The following is a 24,294-nucleotide window of genomic DNA, read 5'->3' as shown; positions in this document are numbered from 1 at the left end:
ACAAGGCAGGAAGTGATGAGGGACAAACAGTGTAACTGAAACTGACTTCCGTTGGAGGATGCGGGGTAAGCCTCGTTTGCATAGTGGCACAGGAGCTGAGCAGCAGGAGAGCAGAAACAGAGTGGCTAAAGCAACACGTGGGGAAGCCCGTTAGCCAATGACCTTAGGGCAGAAGTTTCCCCACTGTGGCATCTGACAGCCTGTCTGGCTCGTCTTGTCTTTAGAGTGTGAAGCAGCACCAGGTTACATCCCGCTACGTCCAGTGTGTGCACCGCTGGTCTGCTGCATGCATGTCACAGCATTCTTGGCCTCCATTTTAACAACAGTGCAGAGCCTCTCCCTGGGATCCTCCCTACCCCAAATGGTCCCTGGGGAGGCCCAATACAGCAGCGACTCTAAGTGCTTACATGGCAGTGAGCAGCGACTGCATCTCTGGGACCAACCACGTGAGCTATACAGTTCCCGCAGGAAGGTTTTCTTTGTAAGGTTTCTGTCAAGGCACACGTGGTGGAAGAGCTACCTTAAAACCCAAAATCTATTAACAAGATTGACTAATAATGATGTAGTTTCCATCTGGCTTTTAATTGTATAAAAGAGCAAGATTCCAAAGAAATCCAGCGAAATGCTGGGTTTAGTTGCTGTGTCTTTAACTGCTTCCTGTGAACTTTCTCTGTACAGCTCAGGGAGTATATAAATACTTACAGGCTTGCCTTTGCCTCTCTGTTCTCCTGAGGGTGTCAGGTTGGAATGAAACCCTGTAATTTTTTTGTTTCCCTGCTTTTTATTGCAGATGTCATTTACTGGGTTTGTTTGAATAATATTTAGTGCCCAAAGTCTGTCTGGGTCATTACCAACTTTGCCTCATTATGTACACTCTCAGGGAAATGAAAGATGAAGGTACATTGAAATGACTGGTAGAATGAAACATGAAGTATGCCACAAGTCATGTTGATTTAAATTTTCTGCTGGATTTTAACAGGGTATAGGATTCATTTTCCTACATGTATGGAAAGTAGAACGACAAATTCTGAGAAGTGATGGGAACGATTCAGCTGTAGATTGGTGGGTTCAAAACACGCAGTTCTTACTTTTTTTCAACTGTGAAATTTCAGGAAGTAAACAAGGAATATTTGCATCATTTACACTGCAAGTTATTAAATCTTCCACAGAAAAAAGATACATCCATAAACAAGACTAATCATGAAAAACTAGGTGTATTTTGGAGGGGGGGGGGAATAAATAGGGCTGGAGATATCTATCAGATGTTTTATTTTTGTTTGGTACAATCAGGACTGACTAGTACTGTTAAAAATCCACCTGGAACCAGAATGTCATGGATTGGAAGAAAGCAGGTTTCCTTCCCTGAACTGGAATGTTAATGTTATGATACAACGGAATATAATCCTTGTTTCTCCCACTGTGAATCCACGTCCTCTTTGAACCTTTGTTCCAAATGACTCCGAAAAGGTCCTTCCAGATTATCCACATCGGTATTGAGGATGGACAGGATCTGACAGCATGTATTTATACAGCATGCCTTGTTCTGCAAAGTTTCTCAGACAACTTCCGAAATAGCACACCTAGCCCGGATGTTGGTGAAGTCTCCACATTTCTCTCATTGCTCCTTTCTCCCTTGTCTCCCAAACAGACTGAACTATGTTAGTTTGTATTTCTTTTCTTCTAATGACTCCTAACAACGGTGCATGTTATTCCTTTCAAGCACATTCTTGGGTTTGAACACTTGTCTTCTGAATACATTGTCTTGATCCAAACAAGTAAATTTAACCAAGTTAACTTAATCAGACTGAATTGGTGGTGGTGGAGGAGATATTTTCATTGCATCATCTAGACAGTCAGGTCAGATTTGTCCTCTGTCCCTCTTAAGAGAAATTCAGGGGAAAATATTCTAGGTTATTAAAAAGAATAGGTGTTGTGTGTATGTGTATGTATTTACACCTACATACCTATATATCTATATATGTACTTAGTGAAAAAGTATATACTCTTTCCTAAATCCCTTTGTGCAATAATTGAGAATTCAGGAAGTTGAATATACTGCTATGGTCTTTTAATTCATACCCAGAATTTACTGAGCCCCTGTTACTGGAGTGCACCGTGAGAGTGATCACTTTCTCACTCTTTGCTCTGTTGACCATTTCCTCCAACCAGTTCTTTCCCACAGCCTTCCCAGTGTTTCTTTAGCATCCTTATGTTACACACAATGAATTCCACTCTCATCTACCTGACTCACAGCTGTCCCACACGATTGCCTGCCCAAGCTGGTCCCACAGTGTGTATGCCTGCATGTAACAAATATCGAAGGAAATATCCACAGAGCCTGGACATATAAAGGGGACATGAGAAGACTGGGCAGTGAAGCTCCCATTCTTTTCCTCTCTGACCTTGCTGAGTTCTGTGTGCTGCTGTGCAAAGATGACAGGCTTAGGGCTACAGGGTCAAGTCCTGGCCCCTCCGCCAGCCACTGTAAAACCGTGGGCCTTTGTTTCCTCATCTGTGAACAAGGAGAGTGGACTCTGGGTGGATCAGGCCTGCCTTGGGAGATGGGGCTACACAGGTAGGCTCTGGCCTGCTTCCCCTCCTCAATCAGAACAGCTTTGCTTCCACCAGTGTTGTATCTGGGGTGCTACCTAAGATATATTTGAAGACATTAAGTATATCTCATAAACATCATAAAAGTATATAGAAATATGTCTTATAAACATTACAGAAATGTTTGAAAAGTCTCTGTTAGACAATCTCAGGGTTCTCTTCCAACTCTAGCATCGTGTGTGCTATGGGACTTCAGAGCCTGGGGAGAAAAGATGCGGGTCCCTGGAAGCCTCCATACACAAACATATATAAGGATCTTTCCTTTATTTATTTATTTTTTGATGTGGACCATTTTTAAAGTCCTTATTGAATTTGTTACAATATTGCTTCTGTTTCATATTTTGGTTTTTTGGCCACAAGGCATGTGGGATCTTAGTTCCCCGACCAGGGATCGAACCCAAACCCCCTTCACTGGAAGGCGAAGTCTTAACCACTGGACCTCCAGGGAAGTCCTCAGAATCTTTGCTTTAGACTGAGAAAAGGCTGTAGGTTTTCTTCTCATCCAGTATGCCCGCTTTTTTTAATGCGGAAACTGAGTCATGCAAGGAGACCCAGCTGGTAACATGAAGAAACAGGAATGGAGTCCAGTTCTCCTGAACCTCCCCCAGTTTATCTGACTGAATTAATTCTAATATAAGGCAGCAATAAATATAGCATTTCTTGTATCCTTTCCTTGGCAAGAGTTAATGTTCTTGCCTTCATTTTTTTTTCTTGGTAAAAATTATCTGAGTCCTTTTCTGGCTAGAAGCTTCTTTTTTGTTTTTGTTTTTGCTTTCTTTAAAATGGTTTTTATTTCTTCCATTTCATTTCTCCATGTCTTCCACAGGAGTTCCACTTATAACATACATGCCTGAGAACAACAGCCACTGATAGAATCATTTTCAATGGCTGAAATCTTATAATCCCATTGGTATTTTGATCCCATATCCTTCCTGTGAACTCCAGCCCCAAATACCTAAATATCTGAATGTCCCCTTGTTATCTCCTCCTTCAGGTATCTCAGAGGCAGCTCAATTCCCCCATGTCCAATACTGACATGGGTCGTTCCCTCCAAATCTGTCCCTCTTCCAGGGCACCCTGCATCACTGAATGGCACAACATCCATCTCCTGCTGCAGGCTATAAACCTAGAAGTAACTGTCAACGTTTTCCCTTCTCTCCCCATTACTAACCCCTTGTCTTAGTCTGCTCAGGCTGCTATAACAGAATGCCATAGACTGGGTGGCTTATAAACCACAGTAACTTCTCATACTCTGGAGGCTGAGAAGGCCATAGTCAAGGTGCTGGCAGATTTAATGTCTGGTGAGGACCCAACTGCTGGTTCATAGATGATATCTTCTGGCTGTATTTTCACATGGCAGAAGGGACTAGGGAGCTCTGTGGGGTGTTATTTATAACAAAGTGAATCAGCTATATGTATACATATATCCTCATACCCCTTCCCTCTTGTGTCTCCCTCCCACCCTCCCTATCCCACCTCTCTAGGTGATCACAAAGCACTGAGCTGATCTCCCTGTGCTATGGAACTGCTTCCCAATGGCTATCTATTTTACATTTGGTAGTGTATATATGTCCATGACACTCTCTCACTTTGTCCCAGATTACCCTTCCTCTTCCCCGTGTCCTCAAGTCCTTTCTCTACGTCTGCATCTTTATTCCGGTCCTGTCCCTAGGTTCTTCAGAACGTTTTTTTTTTTTTTTTAGATTCCATATATATGTGTTAGCATACGGTATTTGCTTTTCTCTTTCTAACTTACTTCACTCTGTATGACAGACTCTAGGTCCATCCACCTCACTACAAATAACTTAATTTCATTTCTTTTCATGGCTGAGTAATTTTCCATTGTATATATGTGCCACATCTCCTTTATCCATTCATCTGTTGATGGACACTTAGGTTGCTTCCATGTCCTAGCTATTGTAAATAGTGCTCCATTGAACATTGTGGTACATGACTCTTTTTGAATTATGATTTTCTCAGGGGATATGCCCAATAGTGGGATTGCTGAGTTGTCTGGTAGTTCTATTTTTAGTTTTTTAAGGAACCTCCATACTGTTCTCCATAGTGGCTGTATCAATTTACATTCCCACCAACAATGCATGAGGGTTCCCTTTTCTCCACACCCTCTCCAGCATTTATTGTTTGTAGATTTTTTGATGATGGCCATTCTGACTGGTGTGAGGTGATACCTCATTGTAGTTTTGATTTGCATTTCTCTAATGATTAGTGATGTTGAGTGTCCTTTCATGTGTTTGTTGGTAATCTGTATATCTTCTTTGGAGAAATGTCTATTTAGGTCTTCTGCCCATTTTTGGATTGGGTTTTTTTTTTTTTTTTGATGTTGAACTGCATGAGCTGTTTGTATGTTTTGGAGATTAATCCTTTGTCAGTTGCTTCGTTTGAAAATATTTTCTCCCACTCTGAGGGTTGTCTTTTCATCTTCTTTAGGGTTTCCTTTGCTGTGCAAAAGCTTTTAAGTTTCATTAGATTCCATTTGTTTATTTTTGTTTTTATTTTCATTTCTGTAGGAGGTGGGTCAAAAAGGATCTTGCTGTGATTTATGTCATAGATGTTCTTCCTATGTTTTCCTCTAAGAGTTTTATACTTTCTGGCCTTACGTTTAGGTCTTTAATCCATTTTGAGTTTATTTTTGTATATGGTGTTAGGGAGTGTTCTAATTTCATTCTTTTACATGTAGCTGTCCAGTTTTCCCAGCACCACTTATTGAAGAGGCTGTCTTTTCTCCACTGTATATTCTTGCCTCCTTTATCAAAGATAAGGTGACCATATGTATGTGGGTTTATCTCTGGGCTTTCTATCCTGTTCCATTGATCTATATTTCTGTTTTTGTGCCAGTACCATACTGTCTTGATTACTGTAGCTTTGTAGTATAGTCTGAAGTCAGGGAGCCTGATTCCTCCAGCTCCGTTTTTCTTTCTCAAGATTGCTTTGGCTATTCGGGGTCTTTTGTGTTTCCATACAAATTGTGAAATTTTTTGTTCTAGTTCTGTGAAAAATGCCAGTGGTAGTTTGATAGGGATTGCATTGACTCTGTAGATTGCTTTGGGTAGTAGAGTCATTTTCACAATGTTGATTCTTCTGATCCAAGAACATGGTATATCTCTCCATCTGTTTGTATCATCTTTAATTTCTTTCATCAGTGTCTTATAGTTTTCTGCATACAGGTCTTTTGTCTCCTTAGGTAGGTTTATTTCTAGGTATTTTGTTCTTTGAGTTGCAATGGTAAATGGGGGTGTTTCCATAATTTCTCTTTCAGATTTTTCATCATTAGTGTATAGGAATGCAAGAGATTTCTGGGCATTAATTTTGCATCCTGCTACTGTATCAAATTCATTGATTAGCTCTAGGAGTTTTCTGGTAGCATCTTTAGGATTCTCTATGTATAGTATCATGTCATCTGCAAACAGTGACAGTTTTACTTCTTCTTTTCTGATTTGGATTCCTTTTATTTCTTTTTCTTCTCTGATTGCTGTGGCTAAAACTTCCAACACTATGTTGAATAATAGCGGTAAGAGTGGGCAACCTTGTCTTGTTCCTGATCTTAGTGGAGATGGTTTCAGTTTCTCACCATTGAGAATGATGTTGGCTGTGGGTTTGTCATATATGGCCTTTATTATGTTGAGGTAAGTTCCCTCTATGCCTACTTTCTTGATGGTTTTTATCATAAATTGGTGTTGAATTTTGTTGAAAGCTTTTTCTGCATCTGTTGAGATGATCATATGGATTTTATCCTTCAGTTTGTTAATATGGTGTATCACATTGATTGATTTGCGTATATTGAAGAATCCTTGCATTCCTGGGATAAACCTCACTTGATCATGGTGTATGGTCCTTTTAACGTGCTTTTGGATTCTGTTTGCTAGTATTTTGTTGAGGATTTTTGCATCTAAGTTCATCCGTGATATTGGCCTGTAGTTTTCTTTTCTTGTGACATCTTTGTCTGGTTTTGGTATCAGGGTGATGGTGGCCTCGTAGAATGAGTTTGGGAGTGTTCCTCCCTCTGCTATATTTTGGAAGAGTTTGAGAAGGATAGGTGTAAGCTCTTCTCTAAATGTTTGATAGAATTCGCCTGGGAAGCCATCTGGTCCTGGGCTTTGGTTTGTTGGAAGATTTTTAATCGCAGTTTCAATTTTGGTACTTGTGATCAGTCTGCTTATATTTTCTATTTCTTCCTGGTTCAGTCTCGGAAGGTTGTGTTTTTCTAAGAATTGTCCATTTCTTCCAGGTTGTCCATTTTATTGGCATATAGTTGCTTGTTATAATCTCTCATGATCCTTTGTATTTCTGCAGTGTCAGTTGTTACTTCTCCTTTTTCATTTCTAATTCTGGTGATTTGTATCTTCTCCCTTTTTTTTCTTGATGAGTCTGGCTAATGGTTTATCAATTTTGTTTATCTTCTCAAAGAACCAGCTTTTAGTTTTATTGATCTTTGCTATTGTTTCCTTCATTTCTTTTTCATTTATTTCTGATCTGCTCTTTATGATTTCTTTCCTTCTGCTAACTTTGGGTTTTTTTGTTCTTCTTTCTCTAATTGCTTTAGGTGTAAGGTTAGGTTGTTTGTTTGACATTTTTCTTTTTTCTTGAGGTAGGATTGTTTTGCTATAAACTTCCCTCCTAGAACTGCTTTTGCTGCATCCCATAGGTTCTGGGTCGTCGTATTTTCATTGTCATTTGTTTTTAGGTACTTCTTGATTTCCTCTTTGATTTCTTCAGTGATCTCTTGGTTATTTTGTAGCATATTGTTTAGCCTCCATGTATTTGTATTTTTCCAGTTTTTTTTTCTGTAATTGATATCTAGTCTCATAGCATTGTGGTGGGAAAAGATACTTGATACGATTTCAATTTTCTTAAATTTACCAAGGCTTGATTTGTGACCCAAGATATGATCTATCCTGGAGAATGTTCCATGAGCACTTGAGACGAAAGTGTATTCTGTTGTTTTTGGAAGGAATGCCCTATAAATATCAATTAAGTCCATCTGGTTTAATGTGTCATTTAAAGCTTGTGTTTCCTGGGCTTCCCTGGTGGTGCAGTGGTTGAGAACCTGCCTGCCAATGCAGGGGACACGGGTTCAAGCCCTGGTCTGGGAAGATCCCACATGCCACGGAGCAACTGGGCCCGTGAGCCACAATTACTGAGCCTGCGTGTCTGGAGCCTGTGCTCCTGCAACAAGAGAGGCCGCGATAGTGAGAGGCCCGCGCACTGCGATGAAGAGTGGCCCCCACTTGCCGCAATTAGAGAAAGCCCTCGCACAGAAATGAAGACCCAACACAGCCATAAATAAATAAATAAAATAAAGCTTGTGTTTCCTTATTTACTTTCATTTTGGATGATCTGTCCATTGGTGAAAGTGGGGTGTTAAAGTCCCCTACTATGATTGTGTTACTGTCAATTTCCCCTTTTACGGCTGTTATCATTTGCCTTATGTATTGAGGTGCTCCTATGTTGGGTGCATAAATATTTACAATTGCTATATCTTCTTCTTGGATTGATCCCTTGATCATTATGTAGTGTCCGTCTTTGTCTCTTGTAATAGTCTTTATTTTAAAGTCTATTTTGTCTGATATGAGAATTGCTACTCCAGCTTTCTTTTGATTTCCATTTGCATGGAATATCTTTTTCCATCCCCTCACTTTCAGTCTGTATGTGTCCCTAGGTCTGAAGTGGGTCTCCTGTAGACAGCATATATATGGGTCTTGTTTTGGTATCCATTCAGCCAGTCTATGTCTTTTCGTTGGAGCATTTAATCCATTTGTATTTAAGGTAATTATTGACATGTATGTTCCTATTACCATTTTCTTAATTGTTTTGGATTTGTTTTAGTAGGTCTTTTCCTTCTCTTGTGTTTCCTGCCTAGAGAAGATCCTTTAGCTTTTGTTGTAAAGCTGGTTTGGTGGTGCTGAATTCTCTTAGCTTTTGCTTGTCTGTAGAGGTTTTAATTTCTCCATCAAATCTGAATGAGATCCTTGCTGGGTAGAGTGATCTTGGTTATAGGCTCTTCCTTTTCATCACTTCAAATATATCCTGCCACTCCCTTCTGGCTTGCAGAGTTTCTGCTGAATGATTAGCTGTTAACCTTATGGGATTCCCTTGTATGTTATTTGTTTTTCCCTTGCTGCTTTTAATATTTTCTTTGTATTTAATTTTTGATAGTTTGATTAATATGTGTCTTGGCATGTTTCTCCTTGGATTTATCCTGTATGGGACTCTCTGTGCTTCCTGGACTTGACTGACTATTTCCTTTCCCATATTAGGGAAGTCTTCAACTATAATCTCTTCAAATATTTTCTCAGTCCCTTTCTTTTTCTCTTCTTCTTCTGGGACCCCTATAATTCGAATGTTGGTGCGTTTAATGTTGTCCCAGAGGTCTTTGAGACTGTCCTCAATTCTTTTCATTCTTTATTCTTTAGTCTGCTCTGCGGTAGTTATTTCCACTATTTTATCTTCCAGGTCACTTATCCGTTCTTCTGTCTCAGTTATTCTGCTACTGATTCCTTGTAGAGAATTTTTAATTTCATTTTTTTGTGTTGTTCATCATTGTTTGTTTGCTTTTTAGTTCTTCTAGGTCCTTGTTAAATATTTCTTGTATTTTCTCCATTCTATTTCCAAGATTTTGGATCATCTTTACTATCACTACTCTGAATTCTTTTTCAGGTAGACCGCCTATTTTCTCTTCATTTGTTTGGTCTGGTGGGTTTTTACCTTGCTCCTTCATCTACTGCATATTTCTCTGTCTTCTCATTTTGCTTAACTTACTGTGTTTGGGGTCTCCTTTTCGCAGGCTGCAGGTTCATAATTCCCATTGCTTTTGGTGTCTGTCCCCAGTGCGTAAGGTTGGTTCAGTGGGTTGTGTAGGCTTCGTGGTGGAGGGGACTGATGCCTGTGTTCTGGTGGATGAAGTTGGATCTTGTCTTTCTGGTGGGCAGGACCACATCTGGTGGTGTGTTTTGGGGTATCTGTGAACTTATTATGATTTTAGGCAGTCTCTCTGCTAATCGGTGGGATTGTGTTCCTGTCTTGCTAGTTGTTTGGCATGGGGTGTCCAGCACTGGAGCTTGCTGGTCGTTGAGTGGAGCTGGGTCTTAGCGTTGAGACGGAGATCTCTGGGAGTGCTCTTGCTGATTGATATTATGTGGGGCCGGGAGGTCTCTGGTGGTCCAATGTCCTGAACTCGGCTCTCCCACCTCAGAGGCTCAGGCCTGACACCTGGCTGGAGCACGAAGACCCTGTCAGCCACACAGCTCCTGTTGCTTGAGGATCCACATTTCTTCTGGAAAGGACATAAATCTGGCACTCTCACTTCAGGCCTAGCCCATCCACCTTTTTTCTCTTTGTGCTTAGTCTGTTTCACTTGATCATAATGGGCCCCATGCAAAGGCCTTGCCCCTGGCCTTCAGACCAGAGCTCCAGGTGAAACGGCTGAGCCAACACCTCAGCTCGGGATGTGCACTGAAGCTCCTCACAGGACACTCAACTCCTGTGGGGTGTTTTTTTGTAAGGCCACTAATCCCATTTATGATGGCTCTAACCTCATGACCTTATCACCTCCCAAAGGTCCCACCACCAAATACCATCACATTAGGGATTAGGTTTCAACATATGAATTTTGGGGGGACACAAACATTCAGTCTATGGCACCCTGCCCATTGTATTATCTTAAATGTCTTTGGACTAGTCCAACAGAGACCAATGTTACAGCCTCCTTACTACTCCCTCTCAATCTGTTTGCTGTGGGCAATCAAATGAATTGTCTTACAATGCAAATATGATTAACTCTATACCCCTACTCCTTGCCTCTCCAACCCTTCAGTGACTTCTCATTGCTCTAATGATGAAGACATTAAACTCCTCAGGCCTGTAGTTGGGCTTTTAACCATGATTCCATACTACCTCTCAGGTACAGAGTTCAAAATCATCAGCATATAGTTAAACCAGAAGTGTGAAAGTCACAGATATATATGGAATGAGTTCAAAAAAGACTAAAGATGGAAACCCAAGAATCCCACCATTTAGCTGCTAGGTGGAGAGAGAACATAAAGTTGGAAAGCCAAGATCTTTTCTAGGCATGGGAAATGTGTGTGCAGATGGGACACATCCTGTTGAGTGTTACATGTGATTAAGAGCCCTGGATCATTCTCAAAATATTTGTGAAGACATGTGGATAAAAGGAGGATGCAGAAGTAGAACTGAAGAGAAGAGATGAAAAGAATGTAGCAAACATATTTCTCAATATGCACAGAAGAATTAAAATATGGGCAGAAACATTTGGGATACAATACAAGGAATTCACTATTTTATGCATCTACTTTATGTTGAATTAATTAATATGCTATAAAAATGTCTAGGACACAGCTCTTAGAATTTGCCAGAATAAAGACAGTTAATGTAGAAGTTACATATTTTAATTTTTAGTCTTTTGCTTTTTACTGATTTCCTGGAGATCTGGAATCAGCAAGTGCATTGGATTAGGAATCTGAAACTCAAAGGTTTGAATCCCAACTCTTGCACTTATTAGGAGTGTGACTCTGATCAGTTTACTATACTACTTTGAAGATTACATTCCTCTCTGTGAAATAGGGTAACTCCACCCATTCCATAGGTGCTATGTAGTTTGAATTAAGTAACATATGTACAGTGGCTGCTTCATAGTAGGTACTCCATAAATACCTCCTTTAAAAAAATCATTTCTTCTTTGGTGAAGACAAATGGGAACATACTATCTAAGGGGTTGTCTTGTTTTTAAATATACTGAAGTTTTAAGGTAGTTTGCATGTCCATCTAAGTGGAGGGTCATCAGAGCAGTGGTTCTCCAAGTCTGGCGCAGGAACTCCTACATCAAAATCCCCATGGTGACTGGTTAAACACGCACATTCCTGCCCTTCTTCCAAAACTTCTGGAAAGCAGGGCTAAGGCATCTGTATTTTAAAAAGCTCTCAGGCAATTTTTTGGCGTGCTAACATTTAAGGATTGTATTACAGAATCCTATTCATCTTTGCTTAATGAAATAAAATGCACCATTTATTGTCATCTTCGATGGAAGCTTAAGACGGTTGTCAAAACTATCAAATTGGGGCTTCCCTGGTGGCGCAGTGGTTGAGGGTCTGCCTGCCAATGCAGGGGACACGGGTTCGAGCCCTGGTCTGGGAGGATCCCGCATGCCGCGGAGCGACTGGGCCTGTGAGCCACAATTGCTGAGCCTGCGCATCTGGAGCCTGTGCTCCGCAGCGGGAGAGACGGCGATAGTGAGAGGCCCGCACACCGCGATGAAGAGTGGCCCCCGCTTGCTGCAGCTGGAGAAAGCCCTCGCACAGAAACGAGAACCCAACACAGCCATAAATAAATAAATAAAAATTTAAAAAAAACTATCAAATTAATTTATTTTATACTTTTCAACTAAAGATAATTAAAAAGTGCCATTTGACTGCAGGAGAAAGGATCCAGAGAGAAAAACTATTATCTAGACCTGATTTCTAAATATAATAGCTAGTTACATTAGGCTATATAAGTTAAAATTAATTATAATTAAGTAAAATCAAAATTTCAATTCCTCAGTTGCACTAGCCACATCTCAAGTGTTCCACAACCACATGTGGCTACTAGTTACCATACTGGATGGTGAAGGATAGACATTTCTATCATCACAGAGAGTTCTATTTCATAGTGCTGATCTCTAGGACACCACTTCCCAGCTTGACTCAAATATACTATTTTTTCAATTAACCAGATGCATTTGATATAGAAGAATTTAAGTTTTTTACTTTGCCAGAAACAAATGCAGAAATGATGTATAGACCTTCCTGCCTTTTCTGCAACCCTTCCTCCCCTTCGCCCCAAACCAAAACTAGTTGTAGCCTTTTTGCCTTGTTGCCTATTTAACCCTTTATCAACTGCATGCTTGCAATTTAGTGGCTCTCTTTATGCACCCTTCTTACAAAAGACAACTTCCACAGGAGAGCTGTGCTGATGGGGAGGCTCTACCCGGATAAAATTTCCCTGGATGGCTCGCCGACAATAAAGGTGCAGGGTTAACTATGTCTGTTCTGCGGGCTGTAAGCTGCTGGGCTGGGCTCCTGGGAGGGCGGGAATCTCATGGTTCTTCCTGTAGGAGCTTCATTCTCCAGTGATCCACCTCTTTCTCCACCTCCCAGATGGTTTTCCTGTTAACCCTTCCCCTTTCCCCCTGCTGGTGAATTTGTGTTGTAAGTGTAGGTGTTCAGTGCTGGGGTAGAAGCTGGGGGGCAAGAACAAACTGGGGAGGTGGTGCAGTTCTAAAATCCCCTTTCTCTGTGACTTTTTTTCTACCTCAAGACCTGCTACCAGAGAATTAGGAAGCACAAAACAATTTGAACCCCACCACCCCCGAATCAACTATAATCCCACCACCCAGATAAAAGCTCTGTTGGTACTGTGGTGTTTATCTGTCTTTTCTCTATGTGATGACAATTCAGATCATAGTTTACATTTCTAAATAGTCAGCTTTTTTCCCACTTACCACTATATTATGAAATTTTCCTTTAACGTTATAGTCTTTGAAAGCAAACTTTCTTAATATAGATGTCCCATAATTTACTTTACCATTGCCCTCATGTTAAAGTTGATTCCAATATTTTTCATTAGAAATAATGTGACATCTATCAATGTATATAAATTTTGTGCATCTCTCTGAGTAGTAAGAAAAAAAAAACGCAGAAAGAATTTTAGGTGAATGGGTATTAATGTACTTGATATAGTTCCAAACTATCTTCTAGAAAGGTTGTAGCCATTTATACTCCCATAAATAGAAAATGTGAGTGTCCCACTTCACCTTTTCTAAAACTGGGTGATAGCTTAAAAACATCTATGCTAATTTGCTATAAAAATATTATATAAATTTTAGTTTTATTGGTATTCCTTAAACTATTGAGGCTTAACAGTTTTCATGCTTATTGGGCATCTGTTTTTTTCTTTTCTAAACAACATGTCCTTTGTCTGTTTATTGAATTGAGGGTGGCTTTTCCTTTGCTTTTTGTACATTCTTCCAATTGTTTTATGAAGCCTGGTCTAGGGCTCTTTGATCCAGCATCCGCTCTTATGAAAGTGCCTCTTTGGGAGAAATCCATCCTCTCTCCTTACCCTCTTTCATCTCCCCGTGCTCTCTGGTTGTTCATCTCTTTTCCTATCAGACTCTGATCTCAAATGTTATCTATGGCAGTGTGTTCCACCTTAATGGGATTTTAAATCACCTAATCATTCAATGGAACACTCACTTATACCTCATCTCTACTTATACAGCTAAAGGCCATAGCTTTTGTCAAAGATATCTGAAGCCTCAAATAGGAAATCGTGGGAGACCTCTGGGAGTGGAGAACCTCAGACACCACTCTGCCAGCCTTCTCTGTCCGCCTGTGAGACCAGTCCTAGAGTCCCAGGGCTGTCACCACAAAAAAATAGGCTAAATTCAAGAACTGATGATGACTCAACTCATCCCTGGAGGCAAACAATAAGAGAACACGAATGAGAAAGAATAAGGTATTACTGGAAGATAGAGTTATTTTTAGAAGGACAACAATTGCAAGAAAAGCCAAAATTAATTATAAATGAAAAACCAAAAGTTACTGACCAGGTGTTCATAATTTGCTCATAACTTTTCTTAAAATTTGAACTTTTCTTGCATCTGTCTTTAAAGCTATTTCTCAATTAGGTATTTAGAAACCTAAGACAGATATTTCTAAAAATTCGCAGTTGAAAATTATTTAATTTGATTTAAAAAGGTAAATAAAAAATACCTTACCTTTGAAACTAGAAGTGAAATGATTTCTTTTACAGTGTTGTCAATCAAATCATCTATTTTCGAATGGTACTGCTGCTAGATATTAAAAGACAATGATGCATTAGTTGATGTGGACACAAAACTTTTGTCATAAGTCATAAATGTTTTAAAGCTACTAGTTATGACATATCAGATTTATACAAAATGACCATTTTGCACATTAGAAGAACAAAACCTTGAAAATGATCCACCCAATCAACAGTTTTTACATTGTGGGGTTTGAAAATTTTCCCATGTGCTCTGTTGAGTTAAGCAGCTAATGGGGTTATTGTATAGATGAATTGAGTTCTTATTCTTATTCAGGCGGAGGAATGTGAAGGATACTTTTTGTCTTCTCCTCTATAATTAAGGTGGCCGTGTATTTTTCTAAAGGGTTGGTTTAGCTGGAGAAGCAAAAAGACTGGAAAAAGATTTAATTAATACAGCATTTCATGTCTGACAACTCTCATTCATAAGTTATTTTAAATGTGCTCTAGAAATAAAATGAGCTCCCAGTTGTTCACACTGAAAGGACCTTTTTGTCAGCACAGGGAGCCGCAGTTTATACAATTCTTACAATATGCTCAAGCAAGGGCAAAATTAAAATTTCATCAACAAAGGTGATAGATGGTAAGAAATTAATAGGCCATAAAAGGTATAATGAAACGGCACTCACTCCCCATAGTTTTATTACTGCTTCCTCTGAAAAAGACGTCTTTAAGTAAATGCAAAAAAGATGTATTTAAAATAAACCTGAAAGACTCTTTTTTTGCTTTCTTTAGAGAATACTAGAGAGTTCCCTTCTTAAGCTAGCAGGAGCTTCGAGCTTTGACAGCGTGTGAAGGCACACTTCACAGAGAATGTGACTTGTAAAGACTAACCCTATCTTGATAGTTCAAGGCTTCTTGGAACAGCTAACATAATGCATAGAGTAAAAGTACTCAGGTCAGTATAAACATTAGACCAACTTAACAGCTGCTGGGTGAATGGTTTCCAAAGATGTAAGTTTTTGAAAGCTGTTTTTTCTTCTGAAAACATGTCTCAAAGTTTCCACACAGAACAAAACATCAACTTAGGTCTGCGTTGGAATACGCAGGAATGAGGTCTCCCCACAGGCTCTGACAGTTACAAGCCATCATTTACCTGCACAAATAATGAAGAAAGGAAGCCTAATTTTGGAGCATGTGAATTATTTTCTTTTCCTGCTTGTGTGTGTGTATGCATGTGTGTGTATGCATGCGTGTGTTGACAAGTGGTCTAAAATTAAGCACACATATATGAACAAGGAAATTTCTAGGCATGTATTCCACTCAGTGAAACAAAATACTAAGCGCCCATCTCACGTAAAGCCTTACTGATCCTCAAATTTGCGCTCCCCAAAGGACAAACAGAACGGAAACCTAGATGGGGGCCTTCTACTGCTGTAGTACTGACACTTTTGCTTTCAGAACAGCTTGAAGAGAAGGAAAAGGGAAGAAAACAAAGAAAAGCAAGGTAGAAGAGGAAGAGCCTGAAAAACCTGGCTGGTAGCTGAGATGTCCAGGAAGCCCCCCCACCCCCACCCCAGATACAGGTACAAAATCATCACTCCCCCTGGCCCCCACCAGCCGAAACTGTTCCAATGACTCGGCAGTGGAGGAGCTTATGCAAATGAGCTCAGCAGCTCTCCCTCCGTGCACACTCTCTTTTCAAATCCTTCTCTCTCCAAATTCGTGTCTGTGTAGCAGGAGGAGCTAAAATAGCAGACTGAGGCTCCTCTTTGGGGTAGAATAAGAAAGGGATACAGGAGATGGGCTTCAAGCTTCTTTCATCCCTCTTACATGGAAAGGGCTACAGAACATTCAGGGTTTGAGGCGCCCGAACCTCCAAACAGTTCCATCTTCTTAAATATGCCTTCTCCTCCATGTTTATCTCCCTTTGCCATAAACTTTATTTTTAACTCAAAAATAATGAAATGCCATCAGAAGGCTATTGGATATAAAATAGTAGAGCTTATGCATGTTAAACTTTTGGATTGGACCGATTTTGGCAATTCTTAAAGTCAAGAGTTGAGCCACTAAAGAGGCCATTTATATCCTTTTTATCGAAAGGCAGGGAAAGCCACAGACTCTAGGAGCCATCAAATTCTCCTATAATACACACCTTTTGACTGCTGTTTTCTTTCATATCTAATGTAGCCAAAAGCAGAGATGGAGGGAAGGAGAGAGAGAGAGAGAGAGAGAAAGTCAAAAAGGAAGAAAGAAAATATACTGTACATCTTAAATGTGTTACCCAGGGGGCAAACCCAAATAGTATAAGGGTTGCTAGATCTTTTTAATATGAGATTTTGCTACTGTAAATTTATCTGATTAGCTCTGACTTACACTAATTTTAAATCTGAAAGCTGTTGGGAACTTCCAGAGTCTGCTCTAGCTGCACAGTTGGTAGAGGTGGTCTAGGAGCACTGTGGGTGGAACTGGGGAGGTGGCCTGAGAATTCATAGTTTACATACATATTCTGCAAAGAGAATAGTCCAGAAATGCCACATATAGATAATAGATAATTAGCTAGAAAAAGTTATTCATTAGGAGATCCAGATAGCTTCCAAAGACAAATACAAACACATACAAAGACATCAAAACAGGTAAGAACAGGATTTATCTGGAGACATTTACATTTCCTAAGCTAAAATTGATAGGTTTTTCATTTAGATTAGCAGACCAAATTTTTGTTGAAAACTTGCAAACTTTTTCTCGGCAACCATAAAAGCCTATAAATAAAATTCCTAACAGGATATTTCAAGTTGGATCAATGATTCTACAGACCAGGGTTTTGGTAATTTCCAGACCATTCTTAGACTAATTCTCCCCACATCTGCCCTCAAAAGTAAACCGTTGGTGCCTTGCTTCTCCAGTAGATGACTCCGAACTTAGATTAAGATGACCGTTGAGGAATTTTTACTTCATGGAGCCCAGGGAATTCAGATCAGGTACAGGTCTGAAATCCTTGCCCCCCTATATGTGGGTAAATATTCTCATTTCACCTGACTGTTCTCATGAGGAAACACGCAAGAAACGAAGACTAATCAAATGCCAGTGCAATCCAGCATTCTTAAAAGATTTTGGTCCTTCTGTTGTATTGGATTGTTCTGGCAACGGAAGTATTTTACTGCAATTGAGAACAAATCCCACATAAGTAGGGGCCCCTGAGTAGCTCCATTAATGTGCTTTCATCTTCAATGGATGGACCATGAGGTACAGTGGTTCTGAGAGCATATGACTGCCTAAGGCCCACGCAGTCATCTGCTTTTCTGCAGGAATGGATAACGAGGATTTCTAAACACTGGTGGTTTTCTGATCCCCACATCTGTCCCTGAGGGCCTGGCCTGAGACTGCTGACTCATTACACACAGCTGTCACAAGACCAGATCATTCACTCACTAATCACTCCATTAAATGCTGTTCTGGGCTGTGGCCCAGAGTGCTTGCATCATTGTGTGCCACGTAAGAAAACAGGATCATAATTTAGGAGCCCAGAAGAGGCTTCACTGTGGGTAAGGAGTTGGGAAGGTTTTATCCCAGCAATGATGATATAACAAATTTACTAGAGACTGTGGAGAGGTAATTCCCTTAAATTTAGAAAAAAAAAAAAATCTGCTAGGTTTACCAGTGTGGTATATATTTTTATAAGGTTCCAAATTGTGTAATAATCTAGTTTTTTCAAAAACTTTATTTGTTGCTTGCTATACAATGGGGTCCATTGGCTCACCTCTGTATGTAATGTATTCACCACTTTGCAGTAATTCCAAAACTTGTCTCAAACACGTACAGGGAGGAAAAGCCTGTGCAATTATGTGCATATTATTTCCTGGAGATTAAAAGCAAAGTATAAAATACTTCTTTTGCATTGAAATTCTTGTTTACCACTTTTCAGGGTTGCTAATGAGTTTTACACCTGCACATTTTGAACTATATTAATTGTGTGAAAGTTGTGGGAAACTAATCGTCTCTGGTGAGAAGGTACAGGTGCAGACGTAATGCACAATAGCAGATTACTCTTCAAAACCATCCACCTATTAATGTAAAGAATCATTTGACAATGCAACAATGTTTTGTCATTTGTGCCTGTTTTTCTTTCAGAGTCCTAGAGTGAGTTGTTTCTTACAGAGGAGGATTTTTTTTTTTTTTAAATGGGGGTAATATTTTTAAAGCAGTGACAAAAAAAATCAGTCTGCTCATTCAACAAATATTTATTACGTGCCTATCAGTATCAGGTACTGCAGTGTATGTAAAAATAAGAACAAAAGGATAAATTCAGTATTAATGGAAGAGGCAAGATGATTCTATCAACCTGATGAGAAATGGATGTGTGTATAAAGAGACCTAAGGCAATATTCCCAAGCAGACAATCAAAGGCTTACATCTGGCTATAGAAAACCAAGAGAAGGTGGTTATGAGCCATTGATAGCCAAGCCAGCTGCCTACTCATTCAGGTAATTAGAGATAATAAATCACATCATAAGAGATCAGAGAATAATTACTGAACACTCTATAACACATATCAGCTACTTAATGTGTCTGTATGGTTGTATGCTGTGGTATTAGAAACACATCTTTTCCCCCTGAATTGCTCAAAGAATGCAAGATGTGTACACACACACAAGTTATGGCCAAATAGCTAATGTTTATCTCTGGGTTAAAAAGTATGAAATTCACAAATAGTGGGCCTTCTCATACTCTTAGCAGTTACTTAAACCTTTCTGCTTGGATGAGAATTGTTAGCCCAGTGAAGAATTGGTTCTCAATTTGATTCCCAGGTGTCAACTGTAAGATGTGTAAGATTTAACATATTTGTAGAGCACAAAAGCATTTGACCTATTAAAAAATATTTATTTATTTATTTAGTCAATCCTGTAGGTATAAAGGGTTTTCTTTTTTTTGAAAATTTTAGATTTTATTGTCTCATTAGATGTAATTTTTTGATAAGAACATGATTAAGATATAGTTCTTTTTTTTTTTTTTTTTTAAAGATGACTGGTTTGATCAAGAAACAAAGTGGTTCAGCAACTTGTGTTCACTGAATACCTGAACACTACAGAACAATGAACTTTGGGTGCATTAAAAATCAGTGAGAAATCCATAATCCGTGAATCCTTCTGGAGAAGGATTTTTTTTAAAATTTTTATTGGAGTATAGCTGCTTTACAATACTGTGTCAGTTTATACTGTATAGCAAAGTGCATCAGCTATATGTATACATACATCCCCGCTTTTTTGGATTTCCTTCTCATTTAAGTCATTAGTTATCTATTTTCCTTCTCATTTAGGTCATTAGTTACCTATTTTATACATAGTATCAATAGTGTATATACATCAATCCCAATCTCCCAATTCATCCCACCACCACTACCCCCTGCTTCCCCCTTGGTATCCATACGTTTGTTCCCTACGTCTGTGTCTCTATTTCTGCTTTGTAAATAAGATTGTCTATAACCATTTTTTCAGATTCCACATAGATGTGTTAATATATGATATTTGTTTTTCTCTTTCTGACTTACTTCACTCTGTATGACTGTCTCTAGGTCCATCCATGTCTCTACAAATGACCCAATTTTGTTCCTTTTTATGGCTGAGTAATATTCCATTGTATATATGTACCACATCTTCTTTATCCATTCCTCTGTTGATGGACATTTAGGTTGCTTCCATGTCCTGGCTACTGTAAACAGTGCTGCAATGAACACTGGGGTACATGACTCTTTTTGAATTATGGTTTTCTCAGGGTATATGCCCAGTAGTGGGATTGCTGGGTCATATGGTAGTTCTATTTTTAGTTTTTTAAGGAACCTCCATACTGTTCTCCATAGTGGCTGTATCAATTTACATTCCCACCAACAGTGCAAGAGGGTTCCCTTTTCTCCACACCCTCTCCAGCATTTATTGTTTGTAGATTTTTTGATGATGGCCATTCTGACTGGTGTGAGGTGATACCTCATTGTAGTTTTGATTTGCATTTCTCTAATGACTAGTGATGTTGAGCATTTTTTCATATGTTTGTTGGCAATCTGTATGTCTTCTTTGGAGAAATGTCTATTTAGGTCTTCTGCCCATATTTTGATTGGGTTGTTTGTTTTTTAGATATTGAGCTGCATGAGCTGTTTGTATATTTTGGAGAGTAATCCTTTGTCAGTTGCTTCATTTGCAAATATTTTCTCCCATACTGAGGGTTGTCTTTTCATCTTGTTTATGGTTTCCTTTGCTGTGCAAAAGCTTTTAAGTTTCATTAGGTCTCATTTGTTTATTTCTAAAAGGTTTTCAAACTGTGTTCCTCCTGAGGTTCTGGGTACTACCTCAAGAAAACCTCGTGTCAGGGAGGAAGAAGGCTCCTGACACAGGCCTGCCTCTTCCCTGCCTCTGATGATGGTTACATCCCACACCATGAGTGGGAGGAAAGGCTGTTATCATGGTGGGCATGTCCCTCACTGAAATCCACATCTGGGTTCTTCTGTATGAAGTGACCTTAAGAGTTGCCTCCTGGCCCTCAAATTTAGAGGTTACCCTCATATATGCTATATGTCATCTAAAGCCCCAAACTCTAAATTCTTCTAGTATTAATGAAAGTATATACTACAGATATATGCATCTTGAAAATGTTAACAAACACTCTGCTTCTGAATTTATTTAGAATTTAAAGGAGGGTGAATTCATTTGGTTTTAAATAATCTTATCTTTAAAAGTTTAAAAGTAGTTTGTTGATTCTGCAGCTTAACAGGGAAGAGACATTCCCCTTGACACTATTTAAGGTATAAGTATCTACATGTGTTTTACTGAGTCATTGGGTATTGCTATGTAGTGTTATACACAGAAACCAAAAACCTGAAAGTGGAATTAATTATATTATTTTAATTTGAAAAGATGAAAATAAAAAATGTACACGTACAAAAATAATAATGAAAATGTGCTTTTTTTAAAAAAAAGAAACTTACCCACTGACTACCAAACTGGATCATGCCATGGGGGGAAAAGAAAAGACGATGAAGGAGAACATAAGGGAAAAATAAAGAAATGATGAAAAAGTAATTACCATGGGAAAAGATGCAATAAAACGTCAACTTAAACAGATAATCTAAGAAAAAGAGATCCATTTCACCCAGTCACCACTCTCAACAAAAATAAATCATGGGGTAAAATAAACTGTATTTCTGAGTATAGAATCAAACAACATAGAAATCAAATTGAAACAATGGGGTATTTATTGAAAAAAGCAAAGCCTAATCCTTAAGTACAGAAAAGAAATGGAAACTTTTGTGTAAATAAAATATTTCATGCGCTATTTTCTGTGGCCTGTTTTTTTGTAAGCAAACTCTGGATACTCTATATTTGTATAAACAAAGTAAGTAGCTTTCTAGCTTTCTCATTTGCTTGTGAAAAGCAAGGTTTATGTAAATACACAACACCTAAGCCGTTAAAAGGTATATCTGAAATTCAATGGCCACTTGTAAAATTTTGGGCAGTCTTTATATTAAAAAGAAGAAATTGACAAGAGCAAAGGATAAAGGGGCATTCCATTATTATAGTAAAGATCAGGGACTTCCCTGGTGGCACAGTGGTTAACAGTCTGCCTGCTGATGCAGGGGACACGGGTTCGAGCCCTGGCCCAGGAAGATCCCACATGCCGCGGATCAACTAAGCCCGTGTGCCACAGCTGCTGAGCCTGCACTCTAGAGCCCGCGAGCCACAACTACTGAGCCCGTGAGCCACAACTACTGAGCCCATGTGCCACAACTACTGAGCCCACGTGCCACAACTACTGAAGCCCACGTGCCTAGAGCCCGTGCTCCGCAGCAGGAGAAGCCACCACAATGGGAAGCCCATGCACCACAATGAAGAGTAGTCTCTGCTCGCCGCAACTAGAGAAAGCCCGCGCGCAGCAACGAAAACCCAATGCAGCCAAAAAAATAAATTAAATAAAAAATAAATAAATTTAAAAAAAGATCAAACACTTGTATGGGGGAACTTGGTCTTTTTAATCTAGTCAAGTGAGAGACTTCTGGAAACAGCATCCTCCTCCACCAGGGCACCCAGTGCTGCATTTCCACACGGGACATTCAGTCCACTTACCTCCTGTCCTCCATCCAGGGCACAGAGTTTGGTGCTTTGCTTTTTGGCATCAACTAATACATTAAACATTGTACACACAGAGGCTGGGATGCGCAAGTCAGTTGTTTTGCTTGCCTTTTGCAGCTTGAGTTCGAATGCAGTTCTTGTTCTATTCATTAAAACAAGAATTTAGAGTAAAAAATTCTGACATATGTCCCACCTGTTTTGTAAAAGTGAAATCAAAACTACAAGATGCTAATTTAAAACATGCAAATATGGGGTGTGGCATTGCCTGGGAGCTAGGAGGTAGGATGCTCTTCTTTTCAGGTGTCTTGTATGAAAGATCAGACTGTGGTATTTTATATTAAACATAGCTTTTGCAGTTGCTCAGACAATATTTCTACCCAGATGAAGCTATTTGTTACATCTAGTGTGTACTTTTAATGGAAAAACTTCATAGTTGCGCTTAACTGTCTGAATGAATATCCAAGTAGAAAAATCACCTGCTTCTCTATGTTAAAGCAGAACAAATCTTCCGTGTGAGTGTTTACCACATCAAAAAAAGGACAAGTCTAGAAAACACTAAAACACCATAATCAGTGTGCAATGGAGAATGTGTAATTCTTTTATGTCATTTAGTTTCTCTTTCAAATACCTGAAGTTGCATTTAGGTTTTTTAAAGAAACTGCATAACAGGTAGTCTGGAAATGGTTTTGCTGAAGTATCCAAAGAATATCCATAGATTTGATACATCAGAATCACAGATGACGAACATGATTTTTTTTAAACATTAAATAATCTAATTCATGGCCTTGCTTTATACAGCCATTAAACATTATTCTAAAGACAGGATTTTTCTCGCTTTAAAGAATTCAGGATTATTCAATTGCTCCAACCGGAAGTTGTTATTCCCGTATGCTGCCCTCACTGTTCTCGCACATATTGTGAACAAGGGCAATGGGGAAAACAATGCTAATTAGGATGCAATGCTGATTTTGTAAAAAGTGTTAAAGAAAAGGAAAGCACATGTGGAAGAATCCAAAGCCTCATAACTTATTTCTGGTTAAGTTCTGAAAGAATGTAAATAGATACTTGGAACTCATCCGATGTGGATAGAGAATACCAGAAAGACAGAACAATTGATGGCAATGATCGTCCACGGAGTTTGCCATGTCATTTCACAGCACACAGACACAGTAAGTAATGCATAAAGTACTTAACAGATCTCCTCCACATGTCTCAGGAAGTATTGCTTTGCGAATTTAAAGCACAGTATTCCCAGAGAGATAATAAGTACAACAGAAAGGATTAATACGGTATGGGTGCTACTGATGAGGGTAATGGTTAGGAGACCCGAGAAAAAGTAGCAGGCCAATTTTATCAATTACATGGGTCCCCAGAATTCAGGTCAAAGGACCTAATGTCCTTGAAATTTTGGAAAAGTGGTACATGTTGAAACCTTCCTTGTGACAATTATACAGCAGATACTTGGTGAAAAGTGGTATTTTGGGAGTTGGCAGAGTAAGCAGCAACTTGAAAATACATGTCTACCTTTTGACACAGGCCTCTATCATATCACTGGCCATTAGTTTAAGTCTTTGCTCTAAGTGATGGGCAAATTCTTGTTCTGGCCAGTGAAGATCAAACACAAACATTTGCAGTGCGTCAAGTTTCCAAAAAAGGTCTTCTGATGTTGCTGAGCCATTGCTAGAAGAAAAAGGAAAAATGAAGAACATTGTGAACTTCCACTGTTAGCTGCGTGGGTCACCAATACATTGTTTCCTCTTTTCTGTATCAC

At 39.2% G+C, this 24,294-nt stretch overlaps 1 protein-coding gene across 12 annotated transcripts in view; it reads right to left on the bottom strand.

Moving 5' to 3' along the window:
• Nucleotides 1–24,294, bottom strand: part of CADPS2 (calcium dependent secretion activator 2) — a 555,896-nt gene that overhangs the window by 44,772 nt on the left and 486,830 nt on the right. For 8 of the 12 annotated variants that reach the window (XM_059933509.1, XM_059933503.1, XM_059933501.1 and 5 more), the window contains 4 exons: nucleotides 24,048–24,203; nucleotides 22,518–22,665; nucleotides 21,383–21,397; nucleotides 14,402–14,476 (listed from right to left, as the gene is read on the bottom strand). In XM_059933509.1, the coding sequence (XP_059789492.1) occupies nucleotides 14,402–14,476; nucleotides 21,383–21,397; nucleotides 22,518–22,665; nucleotides 24,048–24,203 (394 nt within the window). Of the gene's footprint in view, nucleotides 1–14,401; nucleotides 14,477–18,181; nucleotides 18,266–21,382; nucleotides 21,398–22,517; nucleotides 22,666–24,047; nucleotides 24,204–24,294 lie in introns of those variants that run through there. The other 4 variants (XM_059933499.1, XM_059933502.1, XM_059933498.1 and 1 more) reach the window with 3 other exon arrangements.

The sequence above is a fragment of the Balaenoptera ricei genome, chromosome 9 (assembly GCF_028023285.1).
Source record: "Balaenoptera ricei isolate mBalRic1 chromosome 9, mBalRic1.hap2, whole genome shotgun sequence".
Taxonomy (NCBI): Eukaryota; Metazoa; Chordata; class Mammalia; order Artiodactyla; family Balaenopteridae; genus Balaenoptera; species Balaenoptera ricei.
Note: the sequence above shows the minus strand (reverse complement) of the source record. Positions and strands in the feature narration are given on the sequence as shown.